The 21548-nt window shown below is 41.2% G+C and overlaps 1 protein-coding gene across 1 annotated transcript in view; it reads left to right on the top strand.

Annotated features, from left to right (window-relative positions):
- The window catches only part of ABCA4 (ATP binding cassette subfamily A member 4), a 73677-nt gene that overhangs the window by 36947 nt on the left and 15182 nt on the right, over window positions 1-21548 (top strand). The window contains exons 18-35 of the mRNA XM_064455783.1: window positions 2572-2796; window positions 5424-5601; window positions 6935-7066; window positions 7337-7476; window positions 8234-8371; window positions 8639-8826; window positions 9612-9702; window positions 10314-10519; window positions 10873-10921; window positions 11434-11672; window positions 12107-12231; window positions 13545-13643; window positions 14661-14850; window positions 16994-17088; window positions 18071-18103; window positions 19271-19376; window positions 19492-19566; window positions 20424-20593. Coding sequence (XP_064311853.1) covers window positions 2572-2796; window positions 5424-5601; window positions 6935-7066; window positions 7337-7476; window positions 8234-8371; window positions 8639-8826; window positions 9612-9702; window positions 10314-10519; window positions 10873-10921; window positions 11434-11672; window positions 12107-12231; window positions 13545-13643; window positions 14661-14850; window positions 16994-17088; window positions 18071-18103; window positions 19271-19376; window positions 19492-19566; window positions 20424-20593 — 2479 coding nt within the window. The remainder of the gene's footprint in view (window positions 1-2571; window positions 2797-5423; window positions 5602-6934; window positions 7067-7336; window positions 7477-8233; window positions 8372-8638; window positions 8827-9611; window positions 9703-10313; window positions 10520-10872; window positions 10922-11433; window positions 11673-12106; window positions 12232-13544; window positions 13644-14660; window positions 14851-16993; window positions 17089-18070; window positions 18104-19270; window positions 19377-19491; window positions 19567-20423; window positions 20594-21548) is intronic.

Raw genomic sequence — 21548 nt, 5'->3', positions numbered from 1 at the left:
CTTGAAAGCCCCAGAATTTTCAGTTGCTCAGGTAGGTCAGCAACAGAAAAGTTTATGGCTACTAGTTAATTGCCATTTTTTTTATTATTTTATGAGTCTTTAATAGCATTTTTTAGATTACTTATATAAAACATTCTGCTTAACTGAAGTGTAGAGCTTATTTTGGAGGTGACATTACATCAGACAGCTGAGCTGATCTAACAGTTCACTGTTGAGAAAAAATGGGGCAATCTTGTAGTCCCTTCCACAGCTCTTGTCCTATTTCTGCTGATGCTTATCAGTCCCAGTTAAGATTAAGAGGTAGATCCTTCTGGAAGCCATTCCCAAGAACATGAAGGACAAGGTGATAGGAAATAATGAACATGGATTTACCAAGAGTAAATCTTGCCTAACCAGTCTGATTTTCTTCTGTGATGAGTGAATCAATGGACAAAGGGAGAGCGCAGTGGATGCCGTTTAACTTGACTTTAGCAAGGGCCTTAGCATGGATCACTAAGTATTCTGATAGCCAGATTGATGGAATTACTGGCAGTTTGAGTGGACACTAAAGTAGGTAGAAAATTGACCGAACTGTTGAGCCCAAAGGATTATGATCAGCAGTACAAAGCATAACTGGGGACCAGCTATTAGTGGCAGGGGTCTGACAGGGACTGACACTGGGCTTAATACTGTTTAATGACTTTATTAACAGCCTGAGTGACAGGATAGTGGACACCATGAGCAAGTTTGTGGAAGATACCAAATTGGAGGGAACAGTGGAGTGCAGGGCAGCTCTTCAGAAGGACCTCAGCAGGCTGGAGAAATGGCATTATAGGAACCTAATGGAGTTCAACAGAAGTAAATGCATAATACTGTGTCTGGGATGGAATAATTCCACAAGACAATACAGACTCGCCACCACCTGGCTGGCAGGCAGCTTGTAGAAAAGGTCTGGGTGACAACATGTTGAACATGAGCCATCAAGTGTGCCTGTGTAGGCAAGAAGACCAGATGCATACTGAACTTCATTAGCAAGAGTATAGCCATCAGTTCAAGGAAGCGATTCTTCTCTTCTAGTCACCACTTGTGAGACTGCATCTGGAGTACTGTGTTGTCCGGTTTGGGGATTCTCAGTGAAAGGAAGACAGAGTTCCTGGAGGGAGCTCAGTAAAGAGCCACCAAGTTGATGAGGAGCTGGAGCATAGAACAGACAAGGAGATGCTGAGAGAGCTGGATCTGCTCAGCCTTAAGAGAGAAAGCTAAGACAGAGCTAGACTTCTTGGATGTGCCTAGTGGAAGCATGAGAGGAAATTCCTGGAAACCAGGAATTCTGATTCAATATAAGAAAAAGGTTATTTACTGTGAAGGTAGGTAGAACACTGGAACAGGTTGCTCAGAAGAGTTGTGAAATTTCCATTTTTGGAGGTAGTCACTGTGATTGGAATTGGCCCTGTTTTTTGAGGATTGAACTGGAGATCTTTTTAAGTCTCTTCTGATCTGAATTATTCTGTGATTATCTCAGCTAGCCTGAGTCTGCTGATACTTATTTCATCCTCTCTTCCTCAAAACATTGTCTTGGGTCTTGTCAAGCAGGGACAGACGGAAAGGTCATGTCTGATTAATTCCTTTGTCAGAGACACGTGGTTCTCACCTAGTTGAAGAACTAAGGCTCTTCAGTGCCTCAGCTTACACGAACAACTGTAGAACTTTTCTCAAGTCATATCTTTCCTTCAAGGGTAATACTAAGCATTTTCGTAATTTATTGTAACTGGTTAACGTGTTGGGAAGAAAACTGGATAGGAAAATGTCAGATAATGTAAATGCACAGCTGAAAATGAAGCTAAACTGGCAAATTATCCTGGTATTTTTAAAATTTACTTCTATCGGTGCACTCAAAATTAAGTCCTAGGCCATCTGATAAATTACAGTTGTGCTAGCTGCACTCTAGGCTGCCAGCTTGAATTTGTGCTATGTGCAACAGGTTCCTTCAGGGGCTCCCTCTTCTTACACCACTGTTCTTCCTGCTTCAAACCTGTCCCTATCAGTGATTTTATGTGACTGCTTTCTTTCGTGGCAGCACGGTCTAAGACCAAATTGTAAAGCCAGAAATTCTTGTACAAAAGTCAACATCAACTTATTCACTCCGGCCTGGAGCTAGTCTCTTAATCTAAGTAGCAGTTTAGCAATTTGCTTTTCATTTATACTTTTCATTTTGTTTTTCTTCCTCTCACTTCCTGTAAGTCTGAGAAATGTTTGTATGGCCTTTCTCTTCACGTGGTAAAGAATTTGGTCTAGAGCTGCATGGACAAAACATAAAGCATGTACCTAATATTAGTCAGGATTTTCTACTCTGAGTCTATAATCACAAAATTGTCAGTCGTCTTCCTTAAATATCTGTTCCTGACAGTCTAAAGCAGATTTTAAGCGAGATGTCTTTGAGCGCTGTGTTCCTAACCCAGGTAAAGGACTGATGATTAGTGGTCTTGGAGAGCTCAAGGCTTAGGACTACCTCCTTTTCCTCAAAACATCTCTAGAGCTAAGAGGAAATCAAATTTGGATTAATTGAATGTTGGTTACTTTTGGTTTATACAGAAAAATGTCCAGAGTCAGAAGGCTGTGTGGATCAGAAGGCTATGGAAGGAGAAAAAAATGAAAGCAGAACAAAGAAATCTGAAGAACCTGAAAAGCCAGAAGAAAAGAGTGACAACCAGGGGGAGAAGGATGGTAAAAACAAACAATGTAAACACAAACGAGAAAAACAACCCGGCAAGCAGGGGAAGCCTAAGACAGATGTCCAGGACAAAGATGAAATTAATAGTAAGGAGAGAGAGCAACCTGATTAATTCTGAGATACTCTACTCATTGTACTTCATGGCAAACTAGACATAGGAGTGATTGGAGTCAAACTACAAGAGCCCAGTAGGCAGCAGAGGATAACATGTGACTGCCAGAGCTAAGCTCAGGAGAGGCACTGACTCTCCCAGCTACCCTCTTACTGATTCCTCTACATTCACAATCCCTTAGAATATTTTGGCCACCATGCATGAGAGAGATGCCTTCCAGAAGAGCTCTGTAACTTTTTTTTATCGAGGAAATGCAGGCTGTTTCTATAGCAAGTTAGTGTTTATGCTGAGGGAAGCCTGAGACACACATACATTGACTATTCAAAATTAAACAGAGCCATGACTTGAATAAAAATACTTATGCTGAGAGGAATGTTCTTTCCTTCTAGCCCCCCCTTATTTTTTTGGCCTGTCTTTAGTGTGTCTTACATCTGTACGGAAAGGCTGTTTTCAAAGGGATTTATCTGAAGTGCTCTGTGTGTCTGTCTGCAGCCTTTTCTGATGCTGACATTAGCCACCACCTAAGAATTCCTGAATGACCTGCCTTGTTTTCAAGTCCCAATATCATCTCTTGTGGGGAGCCAGAATAGTTTTCTGTATGTGATGCTCAGAGGAATGCATGTGGATTCTGCAGCAGAAGTAACTGCTACAGACAGTGCTGGGCCCACTCTGACTCCCTTGAAAAGCTAGAGATAAAAGTGGGGTCATCAGAGCTCCTCACGTAGGCAGTGAAAACATGCATTCAGGGTGAATGGAAACAGGACAGGACTTCAAAAGAAGAAAGACCAGCAGAGGGCAAAGGTTATTTCAGCCAATCTTCTCCTAGTACTGCCTTATCTTTGCGGTGCTGTATTCATCAGCTCCCAGGTTCCAGCTGCTCTATGGCCACAGAGGAAGGGCTTTGCCTGTCTGTCACTGCACAAAAAAGCCTGCCTTCCCTTTCAGCCAGCCACACAGGAACTGGGAGGCATGTGGGAGAAGCCAAGAGCAGAGCTGGTATGGTTCAAGGACACAGTTTCCACACCGGCTTCATGTAAGAGCTAGTGCTTCATGTAAGAGTAATGGGATGAGGAATGGAGAGTAGTTCTATTGGCTTAACTCTAGTGCAGTCCAATACAAGCATGGGTTAGCAAAGCAGGGCAGACACACTATAAATCTGTCCTAATTGCCTGATCTGTTTTAAGCAGAGCTTTCACCAAAGCCCCATCCACATCCCTCACAAATGCTCTTACCTCTGAAAAAAAAGACCTAAATGGCCCAAAATTGCACTGAGGAATAGGATCAGAATGGAGAAATATGAACCACAAAGAAAGGGATCTCAGTCTGCTATCAGTGTCCTTCAGGTGATGCAAAGCAGATACTGAGGGAGATCATCAGAGAATTTGCCTCAGAACTTGTCAGTGAGTCTTGCAGGCAAGTATGAATTGAGCTCACGATGCACATGAAACTGAGGACGGTGCCTCAGTTGCCAATCTGTGCAGAACTCTCTAGCCTGATTCCATGTGAACTTCTGTAAACAGAAGGATGCTTGTACTTGGCCCAGTAAGGTAAAAAGGAAACCTAGATTCCTTCACAAAGCACAAGAAAAGATTGCCATAAACATAATCTTATTTAAAACAAAGCTACCCCTTCTAGGCGAATTACTTCAGCTGCTCTCTGGTGTACACAGCTCTCTCATGTACAACGTATTTGGGACTTTTTCCTGCGTATTGTTTATAACGACAGTCATAAAAGCCAGTGACAGAGGTGGGGCTGGTTTCACCCAGATGGCATTGGCTGCTCTCCACACAGGCCTGCTGGGTACTGAACAATTTAAGTAAACTGCAATTGCAAAACAAGCCTCCCTACAAAGCCTTAAGCATTCTGTGTAAACAAAAGTGGACAGGGTCTTTAGTTTAAATTTCTCAACGCCTATAATTCACATTGCCCAAGGGCTTAATTTACTTCAAAGGAAGTTTGTTTTGTCTAGAAGCTGATGCAATAAAACATCCTGATGGTGCCATTTACAATAATGCATTTTTAATCCTGAGAGAAAGCTATCTCATGTAGTGCTCATGTTAGGTACTGCCTAAGCCTTGAGCTGGCCTCAGCAAGGGGGTAAATTTCACCTACCAGGATTAAAGGCAAATGTTGAGTTTTTTTAAAGCATCATGGTAAAAGAATGCACAGCTGGGCAGATGATTTGAATGGCAGATTTCAGCCTGGCTAGAAAGGCAACCTGCTGCTTTTTTAATGTAATCTCTCAGCCTACCTAAGTATTTACAGACAACAATCACAAATAATCTTCCTGCTACTCAATGAAAACAGAAAGCATGTTCAGCCTCACCAGATCCAATAAGTTACCACTCCACAGGCCATTACAGTTCTGGCCTCCGCTTCTCTTGTCATTGATTCGTGGCTGAATCTAAATAAATTGCACTGCAGCTAGAAGTCTTGCCGCAGTTTGGTACGGGTGTGTCTAGTACTGGCACATGATGCTGTATTTTACTGGGTATGTGCTGTTGCTTCTGCACTTATTGATGTGTCGTCATCAGAACTGGGATTAAAACATGTGCTTTTATTCTTTTGGTATTTTTAATTCTTGATTTCTTGCCTTTCAAGTAAATACCTTCTTTGAGCCTGAGCCAACAGGATTGATTCCAGGAGTATGCATTCAGAACCTGGTGAAGATTTTTGCAAGCAGGCCCAAGCCAGCAGTAGATGGGATGAATATTACTTTTTATGAGGGCCAGATCACAGCATTCCTTGGTCACAATGGAGCAGGAAAGACAACAACCATGTAAGTCTGTATTTTAGAAGCAGCAAAACCAGGGCAGTGCTCTATTGCTCTGTCCTGAGGAGCAGTCTTGTCTTTTTGCTCTTCCTTTATCTCTCTACCACCCCTGCAGCAAGGCTGATGCACAATATCAAGATTTTTCCAGAGAGGGAAATGCTGCCCCTAGACAAAGGGAAGCTATCCCGGATTAGCTAAAGCCCTGGGAGGGAGGCAATGTGTGACACAAACAAGTGGAAGTTTAGAGAGAAGGAAGCAATTCTCTCCCCCAGAATTCATTTACCATGGCCAAAGTCCTGATAGGTGAAGAGGGAGAAGGATCTTCTGGCTGAAAGAGCTGAAGATTTGAAAGCCACCACACTCCACGTGCTCTTGGTTTCTCTGTTTAACTGGCATTAAGTCAGTCATGTTTTTTGGTCTGTGTGCGAAGGAGTAGAAAATATAGGCCTTTTTAGACAAAATGGTTACATGTATGCAAGATCCATGTCCAGATTAAAATGTTCCTCTAGTCCTAGAACCCTTGCGTCTCAGGAAGCTGGACTTTAGGAGTACTTAATTTTCTTTATACACAACTTTATATGACAAAATAGGATTAATTGGTGAAGAAAAAATTTCATAAGTCTATGACAAGTTCACCAAATGTTGAAAGAACTAAAGTGTTTCAGTATGATGTTCCCCAGTAGAACACTTTAGATTTTTTAAGTAAAAGACTCTTATTTCAAATGCACTTTAAATTGCCTTTTCATTTTTTAAATTGTTCTGCAAGTACGTTCGATCCAAAATTAAAAGCATTCGAATTGGCTGAAATGTTTTGTGAGTTTGTTTTTCTATTTTCCTGATAAAACAAAAAATTTCTATTGCTTTGAAGTTTTCAGAACTGAAAAACCCATTATTCATCCAAATCTAGTAATAGGCTCCACCCATTTGCAACATAGCATTTGCCACCCTTCCATTTTACAGGAAATAAAGGGGTTGGGCATAAATCAGCATGGCTGGAGACCTCAAACCATCATTGTCTATCTTGATCTTAGCTTCATTTTAGACCCATTTGTACATAGGGGTGATGTAACATGCTGAACAAATTACTCTGAAACAGAGTAGCTGACTAAAACAGTTTTTAATGCAGGCCAGAACCATACAGACAGCTGTATCAAAAATTGGGTTAGCAGATCTACAAGATTCTCGCTGTAGCAGGGTAAGTGTATTTACATGTATGCTTTTTACTGGAGTTGCTGCATCAATGCTCATCATGCTCCATCTAGTGGAATCATGCAACACATCTTCCCAATCTGGCACAGAAAGATAGGAGACTAGGAATTTCCTCATTTTATTTTCCCAGGTCCATACTGACAGGCCTCTTCCCACCCACCTCTGGAACTGTGCTGATTGGCGGCCTGGATATTCAGACTCACATGGACTCCATTCGGCACAGAATAGGCATGTGCCCTCAGTACAACATCTTATTCAATCAGTAAGTATCATTCTGTACTAGCTTTAAGAATAAGGGTCCCAGTCTGCATGCCTGACGCATCCCCAGAGCCCGTGGTGTTCTCCTACTGTGATGGCAGTAGGTATATCTCAGAGGCACTTCTCCCAGAGAAAATCTGTGAGCGGGATTTAGGGTAAAGCAGCCCCTCTTCCTTTAGCAAGATAAAGCTAGAGTGAATTTATTGCTGATTAGGGAAAAAAAGTCTGCATATTCATTTAAATTGCCGTGGCACCTTTCTGTCTGATTTCACAGCCTTACTGTAGCAGAGCACATCTTGTTTTATTCTCAACTGAAAGGGAGATCCAGGGATGAAGCCGAGCAAGAGTTGGAAGCAATGCTAGAAGACACAGGCCTCTCCCATAAAAGGAACGAAGAGGCTCAGAACTTGTCAGGTGCCCACAGGATTGTTCTAAAGACGTTTTTTCTGCTGCCTTTTCTTTGTCTTTGGACAATTATTGTTTGAATTGTATGTTTGAGGTCATACTCTGACACATCACTGTGCCTTGGGGAGGTCTTTACTCTCAAAGAGTAAATGGGACTGTACAAATAGTAAAGCTGGCACAACCTGACCCTAAAGCTTAAAGATGTTATTTTTAAATGAGCATATTTAAAAATCTATCAATGTAAGAAAAAACCAAAATACAATATTCTAGTATTTCAAGTCAAATGAAATATTACACTATCATGCTGCTCCACTGTTTGGATCCATACTCTGTAATACGGAGTGTTTTGTAGGAGTAATTAGTTTCATTCTAAAGGTACAAATGCATGTAGTGTAGCTGAATACATTTCACTTTCAGATTCAAAAGATGATTTGAATAAACAGCCAGGTGTTCTTATACTACTTTGTCCTGATTGCAACTATAAAAGTTGGGCAGTTTCTCTTATCTTCCTGCTCTTATTTCTGGTAAGAAACAGAAAATGCAATGCATAGATGAAAAATATATTAAAAAAATAATTTTGCACAAGCTGTTCTGAATTTCAGAAATAAAATGTGACTATTGATTTAACTTTGCAGAAATATTTGTCTGAGGCTGGGTTTTGTTTTACTTGTATCGGTTTGTCTCCACACTGAAAAGCAGTACTAATTACATCCCTGCCACTGATGTAACTCACCTCAGACTCCTGGATGTTTCTGTTCTCTGGTAGGTGGAATGCAAAGGAAACTGTCTGTTGCCATTGCTTTTGTGGGTGAAGCAAAAGTGGTAGTCTTGGATGAGCCCACTTCTGGAGTTGATCCCTATTCCAGGCGATCTATCTGGGATCTTCTGCTGAAGTATCGCTCAGGTAACAGGACTGAGAGTGGAAATCGTTTGTTTGTTTGTTTTTTAAAAACATGCCATAGATGCAGTATGTGTCTGCTGCGTAAACTGTCATAAGTAGCGGGATATGAATACAAGCAAACAAGATTCTTTGAACAGATACCTCTGGATGTGGCAAACCTGGGACCTGGCTCTGGTGCAGAGAAAACCCTGCATTAATTGCCAAAAAACTAAGCAGTTTTGAGTTCCAGAGAGAGCCCGTGCCTTGAACGTTCATCCTTGTTCCTCCTAGGCAGAACCATCATCCTTTCAACCCATCACATGGATGAGGCAGACATCCTTGGAGACAGAGTAGCCATCATATCCCAAGGGAAACTCTTCTGCTCGGGCTCTCCTGTATTCCTGAAGAACTGCTTTGGGTCTGGCTTCTATCTCACTCTTGTTCGCAAGATGAAAACCACCAGAATCGGAAGGGCTGCAGTAAGTATTTAGCTCCCTCCCTGCATGTGTAATCTGAAAAATACTTACACGTATTTATGCCCTGCACCAAGGTAGAAAGCAGTTATGTGCTGCTTGAGGCTGTGTCAGTACTGACTTCAAAATGAAGAAAGCAATAAGAAAATTTGATGACACCTCCTGGAATTATATGGATACCCAAGCCTCTCTGTAAAAATCTCTGGTTTTATAAGTATATATTCAGCAAGACAGATAAAAATAATCGGTGGATATGAAGTCCTCAGTGGTCTATGGTTCACTCTCATCGGTTAAGTATGTCTAAACTTTTACCAGTCAAATTGCCTTTGCCCGTATACAGGTCTTTCTGATGCCTGCTTTTGTGGTACACTGATTGTAAACATGGTTTAGCTAATAACTAGCGCAGACACCAGAAGAGTCTACATTTAGCCATAGCTAAACTGGCCTCGCATAGCTTGAGAAGCAGGGATCTGGATTCTTTCTGCTGTTAGTAGTGCTTCCAGTTTTAGTAGCAACATGATCTGTATACTCATGGCCACTGCTGATGGCATTTCCCCACACACTTTGCATGCAACTTAGAACTGACAGGTATGCTTTGTGCAGGTGGATTTATGTTCTTTGCATTACTTAATGTAGTCCTCATATGACTTTCAGTATAATATGTTCAAGATGCCCCAGATAGGACATATTTTTCACTGACTCAAGCCATTCAAAGGCTGACAACCCCTACATCCTGTTTTGCATATGTCTGAAGCACTTTCATCTTTCTATCTGTTCCTTGTCCATGCTAGTCGCTTTGTAGCTGTGGGTCTCAGTGCTCCTGCTCCTGCTCCAGCTGTGCACACAGGGACAAAGAAGGAGCTCCAGAGCAGGAACTGGATGGTAAGAAGTAGGATGGTTTGGTGTTCCAGCACATAGCTACATCTCCTGTTATACTGCAATCCCATCTTACAGATCAGTGCTCCCGAGGCCCACTTCTTCAGTACTTGTGTCTAACATCTGTATTGGATTGTAACACAAATTTGATAAGGTGTCTTTGTGGTTTCGCTTACTATTGCCCCTTTTTGATGTATATGTGGTCTCAGGTACAGATGATGAACTGGAGGTTTGTGTGCTTCAGAAATATAGACTGGGTTTTTAACTACTCTGCGTCAAAACGTGTCATTTGCGAATGAAAACTGAAGCATAACTAGAGCAAAGGAAACTGGCTTTTTCAGAAAAAGTAATTTTGGCTTTTCTACATAAGAGAAGACCTTAAGCAGATATTCCTGAAGATTTTGTTGTGCTTTATTAGCAGACCTGAAATAGTTTCCTCCTACATAGTTCCAGAGCATAGTTTGCAACATAGCCCAGTCTACTGCAGAACTAACCAAGATATCTGTGAGATATGTAATAAAGCAGCCTCCTTTTGTATAGTGTAAGCAACAGCTTTTGAAATCATGCTTAGCATGGTTAAATATTTGTTCTTTGAACACTGTTTTGACTTTTCGCAGGAGATCTGAATGAGCTAGCAGAAGTCATTCATCATCATATCCCAGAAGCAAAATTAATTGAAAGCATTGGTCAGGAACTCATTTATCTTTTGCCCAACAAACACTTTAAACACCGATCTTATGCCAGTCTCTTCAGAGAGCTGGAGGAAACATTGGATGACTTGGGACTCAGCAGTTTTGGAGTTTCAGACACACCACTTGAAGAGGTAACAAGATTAAAATATCTGCTGATCTTACCATCAGTCCCTTTTCTGAGATTGTTCCTGTTCTTATACATGCAATCTTACTAATTCCTAATATCCCCTTCAAAATGTAGTCACATATGCTGTGGCACACTCAGAAAGTATTTGGGATGGGTGTAGAGAAAGGACCCAAGCCTTATTTCATGCTAGCCTTGTGGACCATCACTCATTGTTCTGAAATCTTTCTTTGTATCTTAGTTTGCTCTTTTCTTTATTTTCTGAGATATTTCAAAAGTGATTAAAGGATGATGTATTCCAGAGGTGAGGTTATTGTGCATGTTCTATTCCTAACCTGGAGATGTATTTGTCCATGGCAGGTTTTCTTAAAGGTCACAGCAGAAGCTGACCCTGGAATACAAAAAGCAGGTATAGATCCATGAATCAGTATTCGATAAACTTTTCTTGGGACTTGTTCTGAATGCCAAATAAAGAGCAGCCTCAGAAATTTCAGTCTTTGTATAGTGTTCTTGCCAAAATAAATTTGGTCAGCAAATATCTGGTTTTAGGGCCTGACATGATATCTGAGAAATAAGATGAAGTCAGCAGAAAGGCTTTTATTTAGATTGGATGAGGTTCTTAACAGTGTAAATAAAAACAGTGTCAAGCCCCCAGATGTCAATAGTTTTAGTAGTTTTATAAAAAATACTTTGCTGGTCACTAGTCTGTAAACTACATACGTGATTAACTTGTTCATCCTGCTGAGTAAGAGGAGTGTTAACCTATATGATGCCACTAGATACAGCCACAGTGCAACAGTTGTAATTAAAGCAATCTGGTGATGGGATATATACAGTTGGTAAAATCTGGGGCTTGTGCTTGTGCTACCTTCATGTATGGAGAGTGAAGTATTTTCTCTGCCCCTTTTCATCTTAACGTAGAAGACAGTCAAGAAAATGGTTCTACTCTTGGCAAAACTCCTGAGAACAAACCAGCTGAACGAACCACACTGAAAACTAATGACACTTCCCAAATGCCAGTAGGCATAGCAGGAGATCAAAATGAAGGCAAAGGGTCCCGACAGTATAAAGGTTTTGAGCTTGTACATCAGCAGATCAAAGCACTACTCATCAAACGGTTCCACCATGCCTCCCGCAGCCACAAGGACTTCCTAGCCCAGGTATTGACTTACTTTTGCTGTTTTTGACTCTTTCCCACAACATTCTCAGCACTGTCTTTCCCAGCAATGTCTCCACGCAAAGCAACAGAGGTGCTGCAAATGGGTAACAGTGTCCCTATCTGTTCTAATGATGATTCCAGCTCTTCTGCTTCTTATTCTATTTCTTTCTGCCTAGAGTCTATCACCCGCACCAAGCTCATGATTCAATCACTACTAGCCCAGCATTTTATTTTTAACATAATACAGCTACGTGACAACCAGAATCTTAACTGAAAGCATAGGAAATTAATTTTTTGGTGTTCATGAGCTACATCAGATCCGATCTGTGTGCTCCTGCTGTCCCTCCTTTCGTTATACATATTATGAGGTGTGTACAGTGTCACTCTGCAACTTACATCTAATAACCTAGTGTGATGGTTTTGTGTTCCCTGCAGATTGTTCTCCCTGCTAGTTTTGTGCTGCTGTCTTTAATAATTACAGTCATTATTCCTCCGTTTGGAGAATATCCCGCCTTAACCTTACACCCATGGATCTATGGACAACAGTTTACTTTCTTCAGGTAAGAGGAGTCACTAAGTAAAAGAACATCTGTCATATACAGAGCCTTTTCTCCCTAGCATTTAGGATCATGGGGCCCTGTCTTACTGGGCTTTTCTCACTCTATGTGGGATAAAAAAACGATTAACTCCACTGGAATCAGCAGATTTAAAATAGCATGAAATTGGTACAAGTGGAGAATACAGTTGCTACTATGTCTGGCCAATAGTCCTTCAAATATCTTACTACTCTCCTCTTCATACCTGAATTCATGACCTCAACACTTACACAGTTACATATCCCACCTAACAGGAGATCCAGGACAGTAAGAATTCTGACTGTTTCTGATATGCCATTGAATCACTCCTATATTCATAATCCTAGAGAAGATTGAGGTTCAACCCTATCTGCTGACCTGTGGTAGATTTATAGTTAGTACAGCATTTGGGCAGACTTATGGAAACAAGATGAAAGCAGAGACTCTCAGGTTTTAATGCTCCTGCTTAGCAGTTTCTCCCCACACAGTACCCTTTGGCCGGGTCTGATTTTTTTGTTGTTGCTGTTGGTTTTGTCTACTAGCACTTTGTTTCCTTTCATGCTTCATAGAAGCTTCAGTTCTGTTTTCTCCAGGTCACCGCACAATTCCTCTGTGCTCTCCTGAACACTTGCTTCACCTTCACTTCTACGTATTCCAAAGCTGAACTTGCACCAAGTCAAAACATGTGCAATGCAGAAGAAATTTATAAACAATGTTTAAGTCCTAGACTAGATCGCAACTAGCAGAAAGCAGCAAAACTCAAGGCCGTAGTTTTGAAGCATTTTCCTTGAGTTTCATACTGAAAATTCACATGAAACTTTAATTTAATTTACACATGGTAGTGTATGGAGCAGAGTTTGATATTCGCACTTGTATAACACTTAGCACTACAATATTCTCTATTCTAATGCTATTACATTGTTAGTTGCAGACACTTCATTATTAGCAGCGTTGTCTCTTTGGCCTCAGCAAATGAAACTGCAGAATGTTTTTCATCTTCTGATTACTGAATGTGACAGGGCTGAGAGGGTAGAAATGTAGATCCAAGCCTTTTTGGAGAATATTGCTATAGGACTATGTTAGAAGTCATGCTTTAGTATTAGGTGAAAAGGACCATTGTTAAACATCTGGGAAGGTTCTGGAGTTTTACATAAATAAATAAAATAATTGAATTATCAGCCTTTGGAGGGGGGCAGTTGGTTCTGCCATATGGCTGTCCTTCACCAGTTGCTGTGTGTATTCCTGTACGATAGTTTGAAAAAAATTTTTATAAAGAAAGTCCTATCTTATTCCCTTAGCAATGAGCGTCCTGGCAACGAGCAGATGGTCTCCCTCACTGATGCTTTCTTGAATAAACCAGGATTTGGAAATCGCTGCATGAAGAATCAGCCTCTTCCGTAAGTTGCTAGCTAATCTCTCCTAAACAAGATTCTAGCAGGATATTACTAGTGGAACTTGAGTAGTGAAACAAGAATTAATCGGCTTGACTTTTCACTAGAGCCAATGCTTCGATATATTGTTGGTAAAAATATCTAATGCCGGGTCAAAAGTAACAAACAAACAGCAAGACAACGATGCCACTGGATTAAGAGCGATTCACAGTGCTCAGTGTGACTAGCTGGAAGCCAGCTCATGTAGCCTTATACTGAGAATTAAGCAACCTTGAAATGCATGTCAGTAGGCCAGTGGGCTCAGACCCAAATCTTCACAGCTTCCCTGGCACTTTCCACGTGTGAGTCCCCTCAGGTTCCTTCTGCTCCCACTAGTGTGTTTGGAAGCAATAGCTTCACCAATTGTTCAGGCTGTGAAGTAGCAATAGAACAGCCTCCGTGATTTGAAGCTATTCTCACTCTGGAGGATAATGTTAGTAGAGCTCTTACTTTAACCCACTTACCCTGCCTGTGAGCTCTGCTTTGGAGGCATGGGTCACTGGCGTGCTATGCTTTGCTTTTCTCCTGCCTCTCTCCCAGTTGTGATATCCAGCAATTTGATTCTTCTGACCGTCCCCTCTTCTCTCTTCCTTTTCCCCTCCTCTGCCTGGTACAGCAGGAACAAAGAAGAAACTTTTAAAAATAGAGAGGAAATACACTGCATGAGCAAGGAAAAGGATAGTTTCTTCACAAAGATACGTCCGCTGCAGATTTCATGTGTACTGATGGATCAAACACAATCCCCTTGTTCCTTCAGTGTCCCATCTGCAAGCTGAAGACAATAAGCTTGGCAGAGGTGTGGGGGGAGATTATATTTATCCATGTTTACAAAGTACTGTAAAATGTTCTTATTATTCATAACTCGCAGAATAAGGATAAGGGCTGAGAGGGGAATGTCTGCTAAGAGCACTGTGATTTTGTGGATTTGTGAGTTCTCATGAACTCTGTCTCTGCACAGCTTAAAGGCTCTGTTCCTCTACGCAGGAACTTCCCATGCAGTAATACATCAACTGCCTGGAACACACCTGCTGTTCATCCTAACATAAGCAGCCTCCTGCTGAGTGAAAAGTGGAGCCCTGAGAATCCTTCACCTTCCTGCAAGTGCAGCTCTCACAAGAAACTCACCATGCTGCCAGAATGCCCTGCAGGCGCAGGAGGCCTTCCACCACCACAGGTAGTGTCCCTGTGCCATAAATCTTTGTAGAAAAGTTTCATGGCAAGTGCTGGAAAAGGGGCTAGTGTGCAAGTACTTTGCCATGCCAATATACATGGATTGAGTACGGTTTTTTAAGGGAGCAAGAATTGCTGGAATTTGGAATTCAGTTTCAGAGTTTTAGAAAAGCTTGCACATTTAAATGAAATTTGCTTACTATTTTCATCCAAGTTGCAAGCTTTTCATATAGAAAAAATTCTCAAATTTTAACAATTTATCAAATAATTGTTTAAAAAACCTTAAATTCTTTTTGCCTCAAAGAACGATTCTAATTAGAAGATCGCCTTCTTTAAAGAAGGGAAGGGAAGGAAGGAGAAGGAAGAAAGGAAGAAAAAAATAAAAGTAATGATTTTGAAAATCATGGAGTGGGGTCATCTCATTAAAAATTAAAAAAATAATATTGTGTCAGCCCCAGATAATTATTTTTTTACTTTTGGTTCCATTTCTAGAAAGAAAGGTCTAAGCTAGCAAAATGAATGTTTGTATGTATGTACATGTAGATGAGTAACTTAGTAGCCACTGATGCTGTATGGAAAAGAGATGAGAGCTACATTCCCACCTGTTTGTATCAATGAATAATCTTACTAGTGCCCTTTATAAAATGCGCTTGCTCTTTTGAAAAGCAAAGAAAAATTATAGCCTGTGAGTGTTTACATTCTCTTAATGTTTTTCTAACAAGTGAAAGAAAACAGAACTGCAGCCACTCTCAGAATAATAGCTTGCTAATTTAATGTCTCAGTATGCATATAGTTCAACTTTCATATTCCTGCTTGCCAGACTGCACTCATTAGCCAAAGGACTATAATAATTCTAGTTTTAACACTAATGTCACAAGCTTAATCAAATTCTGAATCCAAATCCATGACACGATCTATATATATACTGATTCAGCTTGCTTTGGTTTCTCTATCAGTATTCACAAAACAAAGCAAGGTTGTTTTAAATATCTGTAGAATTCCTGTCTGCAAAGCAAAAAAAAAAAAAAGACAATACTGAAGAGGTTATATGTTGACATTATTCACAGCATCCCAAGTGATTTCTGATTTCCAAGTAATCCCTGTCCAACTGACAGCCAAAGTTGAATTTTGCTAATTGCATGCTAGTCTATTTGAGAGGGAAATTTAGTCTAAAACTTCAAATCCGAGTAGGATGCAAAATGATTTTTTTAATTGTTTGTGGGGATTCTAGTCCTCTAAAGGAAATGTATTTATTACATTATCCTGATAATTTTGCAGGATATGATAATTTTGTCTAATTTGTCAGGAAGAAATAGTTCACATTTGAGTCTCCAGGCAAGCAACAGTATGTAAACAATTATGACGTATCCCTGAGCATAGACAGCTCATTTAACAAAGGCACTACGAGGATGCTACCAGTCGTCCTGTGTCTTGTCTAGGATCTGCTAGATATCTGTAATGTGTCTTCTGTGTCATCCAGCACTGCCTCTCCGTGGACAAATGTAGGAACCTCTGGAAAGTTCACTAGACTGACTTTCTAGGTCATACTAGGCCATTTCAGTTTGCAAGCTTTGCCCTCTGAAACTGCCCAGGGTCCTTTTAAATGTATTCTACCTTGGGATAAACTCAGCAAGTTTGAGGTCTTGTGTTTCACAGTGACCCTGTATTTGCAAAAGACTCACTAAGGCATCATGTGGCATCATTTTAGTTACAAAAAAAGCGTAATATTTGTTCACAGTATTTAACATGCTAGTGAAGGTGAAGTTTTCACATTAACTTTTACTTCAGCTTGCTAAATCAACTTCACCTCAACAGAGTTGAAAAACTTCCTTCTTTCACAGTAAAGAAAGAGCCTTGAGCAACCCTGGCCTTTGTCACAAATAATGTGGGTCAAGTTTGAGTGAAGTGCAACTGTTTTGTCAAGCACCACAAACTTCTGTGATTTCGTGATTTCTTCTGAAATCTTAGGAAAGTAAGCATGTTTGGGCTAGAAAATAAATGACCTACTCTCATTTCAGTGTTACTGTGAACCCGAGCAATTCCTCTGACCCGAAGCTACTTTTGCTGTTTTCCTGACAAACACTTACGTAATAGCTTTAGAGACTGTAATGTTTACCGTGATTGATCAGGTTTTCTTTTCTTTCCAGAGAGTGCAGCACAGCACAGAAATCCTTCAAGATCTGACCCACAGGAATATTTCAGATTTTCTGGTGAAAACGTATCCCAGTTTGATAAAAGGGAGGTACGGATGAATCGATCTTTGTTGTCACAGGCAGTATTTTGTACCTGGCCATGAAATTCTTGTTTAATAATAACATAGCACCTGATGTGCCACAGTATTGCATAGACTTGAGTATCATATGCATATTCCTGATGTAAGAATAGGAGATGCTTGTTTTAGGGGAGTTAAATTGTTTTAATTATACCTATTAGTATAATCGGGTACTCCTTTGTAAGTTACAGTGTTGACAGAATGCCCTGTTAATGGTAATTGTATCAATGGTGAGAAAACTCCTCTGCACAGCATGGTGAACTGCCTTGCAGAGATACTGGTTTGTAGCCACACCAGCACGCCCATCTGCCTGAGTTAATTATCACTTGCTTCCCAGAAGTGCTAGAGAGCCAAAGGACAATGTTACATAGCTACATCTATCCTACTGATAGCTTCTCGGCTTGCATGAGTGCCGAGCATGGTAATTGGCTGCGCAGTGTCCATGGCCTATTGCTGATTCAGGCCTTCCTACCTTTTCAGTTTCCAGCAGAGCTCTTGACATTCCCGTTATATTAGCTATGTGCTGGCTGCCTTTTACTGATTCCTCTTAGTACATGTCGTAATTGCTGATATATCTTCTAAAATCACTTCATTATCGACTGAGGATAGAGCCAGTATGTGTCACTTTAGAAATCTTGCTTATCTCTGTACGAGCTGGAGATGAATCATGTCAGAAAACAAAACAAAAAAAACCCCAAAACCCACTGCAGGGAATACCAAAAGTCCTGACAGCCCCACAACTCAAAGTAATCAGCAGCAATGAAAAAAGAAAGTGAATAAAACAAAAACAACAATAAAACAAGCAAAAAAACATAAACACCAAAAAAAGCTGTCTGGGGAAAACTAGAGATCTGCAAAGCATAGGAATTCACCTTTGATTTCCATTTAAGCCTGACAATACCGTTGACTCTGGTTCAGCGGATTGAGACAGGATTCTCTTTGTCTGTTTCAGCCTGAAGAGCAAATACTGGGTCAATGAGCAAAGGTAAGAAACCAATTCACAGATTATGGTGGTAAATAAAAGAACAATGAATTTCTATTTAACCATGGAGCCTCACAATGTTTCTCTGAAAGGACAAGGGGAATAGTGGCGGATAGTATGGAACAAAGAGATTACTTCAGTGGGAAATAGGTTGGGGATCAGCAAGGGATTTATAAAGACAAGGGGTTATGTTTGTTTGGTCTACCCCCACAAGGATGAAAGCCGGAGGCGCACAATGCAACTATCACAGTTTTATTACCTGCAAGAGTCAGACTAATGGGATCTGAGTGATGGGAAGTTACAATACAATACTGCACTATGCTGCAATACTGTCCTGATGCAGCTCTTTCAAAGTGCAACAGAAAAAATATGAACCCTCCAAAAAAAGTACCTGGGTAAGATGAAACCTAGACACCAGCTACCTAACACAGAAGTAACAACCACAACTCCTCATCCCCGCTCTGAACATGTGCGGTAGTTACAAAACAGATCCCACGAGTGCTCCACGCTTAGGTAGAGGCATCAGCTAACCCCAGTGTGATGTCTGCACTGCAGATGCTAAGCTTAGAAAGATGACTGATTAGCCTGGAGAACATACTTATGTAGCTTTTCATTAGCAGTAGGAAGTCAGTTCAAAGGTAGCAGATGGGTGACTGGCTTCCTTCATGGAATATCTGCTTGTTCCTGTGGAAACATGACTTTCTGTGGGATTAGTCTTTGGTTCATCTCATGCAATAGTATTTGTCATTATGGAGTATTGGCTGGCACCAGCATCGGTGGATACCTGCTCCTCTCAGGGCAACAAAAATTTTAACTGAGGTCCATGCCATCCTCAGTCCTCTGTGCTGTCCACACAGTTGGATGTCGATTATCTTGATTTAAAGATTTTACACTGTAGAAATAACTGTTTTCTCCAAATCTTCTACCTAAACAATAATTTTCTCAGGATCTTGGCATGAACCCCTTGGAAACTGGCAGAACTTTTATTATTTGTAAGCGCTGTAAAGATTTAATACAACTTGTTCAAAAAAGAGTGGAGATTGTTATACGTTAATTATATGATGTATAGAAATTAAACTTTTATATTAAGTGGATTTTTAGTATTTCCATCTATGTACAGAGTTTTGGGTCTGTGGAACAAGTGACTGATGATACTGTTCTCTTTGTTAGGTATGGAGGAATTTCTATAGGAGGAAGGCTCCCAGTCCTTCATGTTTCTGGAGATCAAGTTGTCGATTTTTTAAGTGATCTTGGCCGAATGATGAATGTGACAGGAGTAAGCATGATTTTTATGGGTTTTTTGTCCGTTTACTAAAGAATTGTTACAAAGCTGAAAACCTGCAGCATCGGATTCCACCCAGACAACTGATCTTTAGCCTCTTCTATTTTAGGGACAAGCTTCACTGGCTTCTGCTAAAGAAATGTCTAATTTCCTTAAATACATGGAAACTGAAGACAATATTAAGGTATTTGCTGGACGTAGTCCGCTAACTCACAGTCTTTCTTGACATAGACTTCAGATTGTGAGAATAGTGCTAGTGGCATTCTCAAGATGCAAGGAGAGCTATATGATATAATACTATACTAATTACAAGTAATATGGGCTACAGTGTTAATGCAAAGTTATTTCTAATGTGAGATTTTTTAAAACTGTGTTCTTAGTAGTTCTTGCTGTCCTAAATACTTCTGAGTAGGACACATTCTGCTAAATTTTAAAATGTGCTTCTGTAAAATCACTTGGCAGTTGTTGTCCAACCCTTTTTAAAGCATAGTTTGGCGTTTGTTCAGCCTGGAGAAGAGAAGGCTGAGGGGGGATCTCATCAATGCTTAGAAATATCTGAAGGGTGGGTGTTAGGACGATGGGTCCGGGCTCTTTTCAGTGGTGCCCAACGCCAGGCCAAGGGGCAACGGGCACAAGCTGGAACACGGGAAGTTCCACCTGAACATGAGGAAAAACCCCTTCCCTGTGCGGGTGCCAGAGCAGGGGCACAGGCTGCCCAGAGAGGCTGTGGGGTCCCTTCCCTGGAGACATTCACCCCCCGCCTGGACGCGGCCCTGTGCCCCTGCTCTGGGGGTGCCTGCTCCAGCAGGGGTGGGACGGGGTGAGCTCCAGAGGGCCCTCCAAACCCTACCTTTTGTGACTGTGATAGCGTGCGAGCTCCTCCTGCTGGACTGTGCGAAGGAGCTACGAATTCCCGGTGCTCGATTCTTCCCCGCTGCCAATGCCCACCGAAGCAGATGAAGGGCAGCCAAGTTTTCTCCTGCAGCTCTGGGTTATTAGTGAAGGCTTCTTAAATGAATCTGTGCTTTCTGACTCTTTTAGGTATGGTTTAACAATAAGGGCTGGCATGCTATGGTTAGTTTCCTTAACGTAGCCAATAATGCAATCCTTAGAGCTAACCTGCGGACTGGCCAAGCCCCTGACAAATATGGAATCATTGCTGTAAACCACCCTCTGAACCTCACTAAGGAGCAACTCTCTGAAGTCACTGTGTAAGTCTGCCTGTGCTCTGCTGCTGGCTTTTACCCCTCCCTTTCCTGGCAGTTTACCACCTCCAGCGTACTTGTACTCTGAGGAGAAATAGTTCGGTTGACAGACGGTGGAGGCCTTTCCCTGAAGTTTTATTCCAATCAAGAATTAGATATACAATCTATTCTCTTCTGTCTCATTATATTCCTATAAGAGTTCATTCCCATCCCACATAGGAATCTCCTATGACCATTGGTTTTACGTTGTTACGTGTTTCTGTTGATTCCCAAGCACAGAGATTCTGAAGTCTTCTGTTCCAAAGCCAAGAGATCTACCTGTGAAATAGCACAGAGGTCATAATCAAAAAAGGATTTAGAAATTGACCTTAACTGACTACAGGTAGGCAGTAGTCATCAACCTCCATCTCAGTGCCAAGGACAGCACACCGGTAGATTTTCAATGGCATGTAGCAGGGTTGGTGTATTCCAGAATCTAAAAGCTATAATTTCTTGAAAAAGCCACTCCTAAGAAGACATGACTTCCCACTCATGTCTCCTATTCTGTTCAGGAGTCAGTGAAACTGAACACTTCTGCCTTAGCACAGAGGCAAGATCTGTGCTTCATCTCACTGTCTGCAACTTGTCTCTTTGAGTTCTTCTTTTCCCAGCTCCCAGTGTGTTCCTGAAAAGCACGATCATTCACCCGATGTGCAAAAGGCCAAAATACACACAGTACACACAGTGGAGGCATTTTATTCATTTCATATTTGTGCAAAGATGGGTGCTGGGTGGTAACTCCACAAAGCTAGCACACTGCACCCAGAAAATCCAAGGCATTTGTACAGTTCAATGTGTCAATCACAGGTAATATTCCTGCCCTGCCCCCCCGATCGCTGGTTTCACTCTTTCTCCCTTCATCTTCAAGGCACAGCTCCCATTAAATTTGCCATGCGTGCTCAGAGAGTGAGGGGCTAATTTG

This window comes from Phalacrocorax carbo, chromosome 6 (genome assembly GCF_963921805.1).
Source record: "Phalacrocorax carbo chromosome 6, bPhaCar2.1, whole genome shotgun sequence".
Taxonomy (NCBI): Eukaryota; Metazoa; Chordata; class Aves; order Suliformes; family Phalacrocoracidae; genus Phalacrocorax; species Phalacrocorax carbo.
The sequence above is the reverse complement of the archived record's forward strand: the minus strand, read 5'-3'. Positions and strand labels throughout refer to the sequence as shown.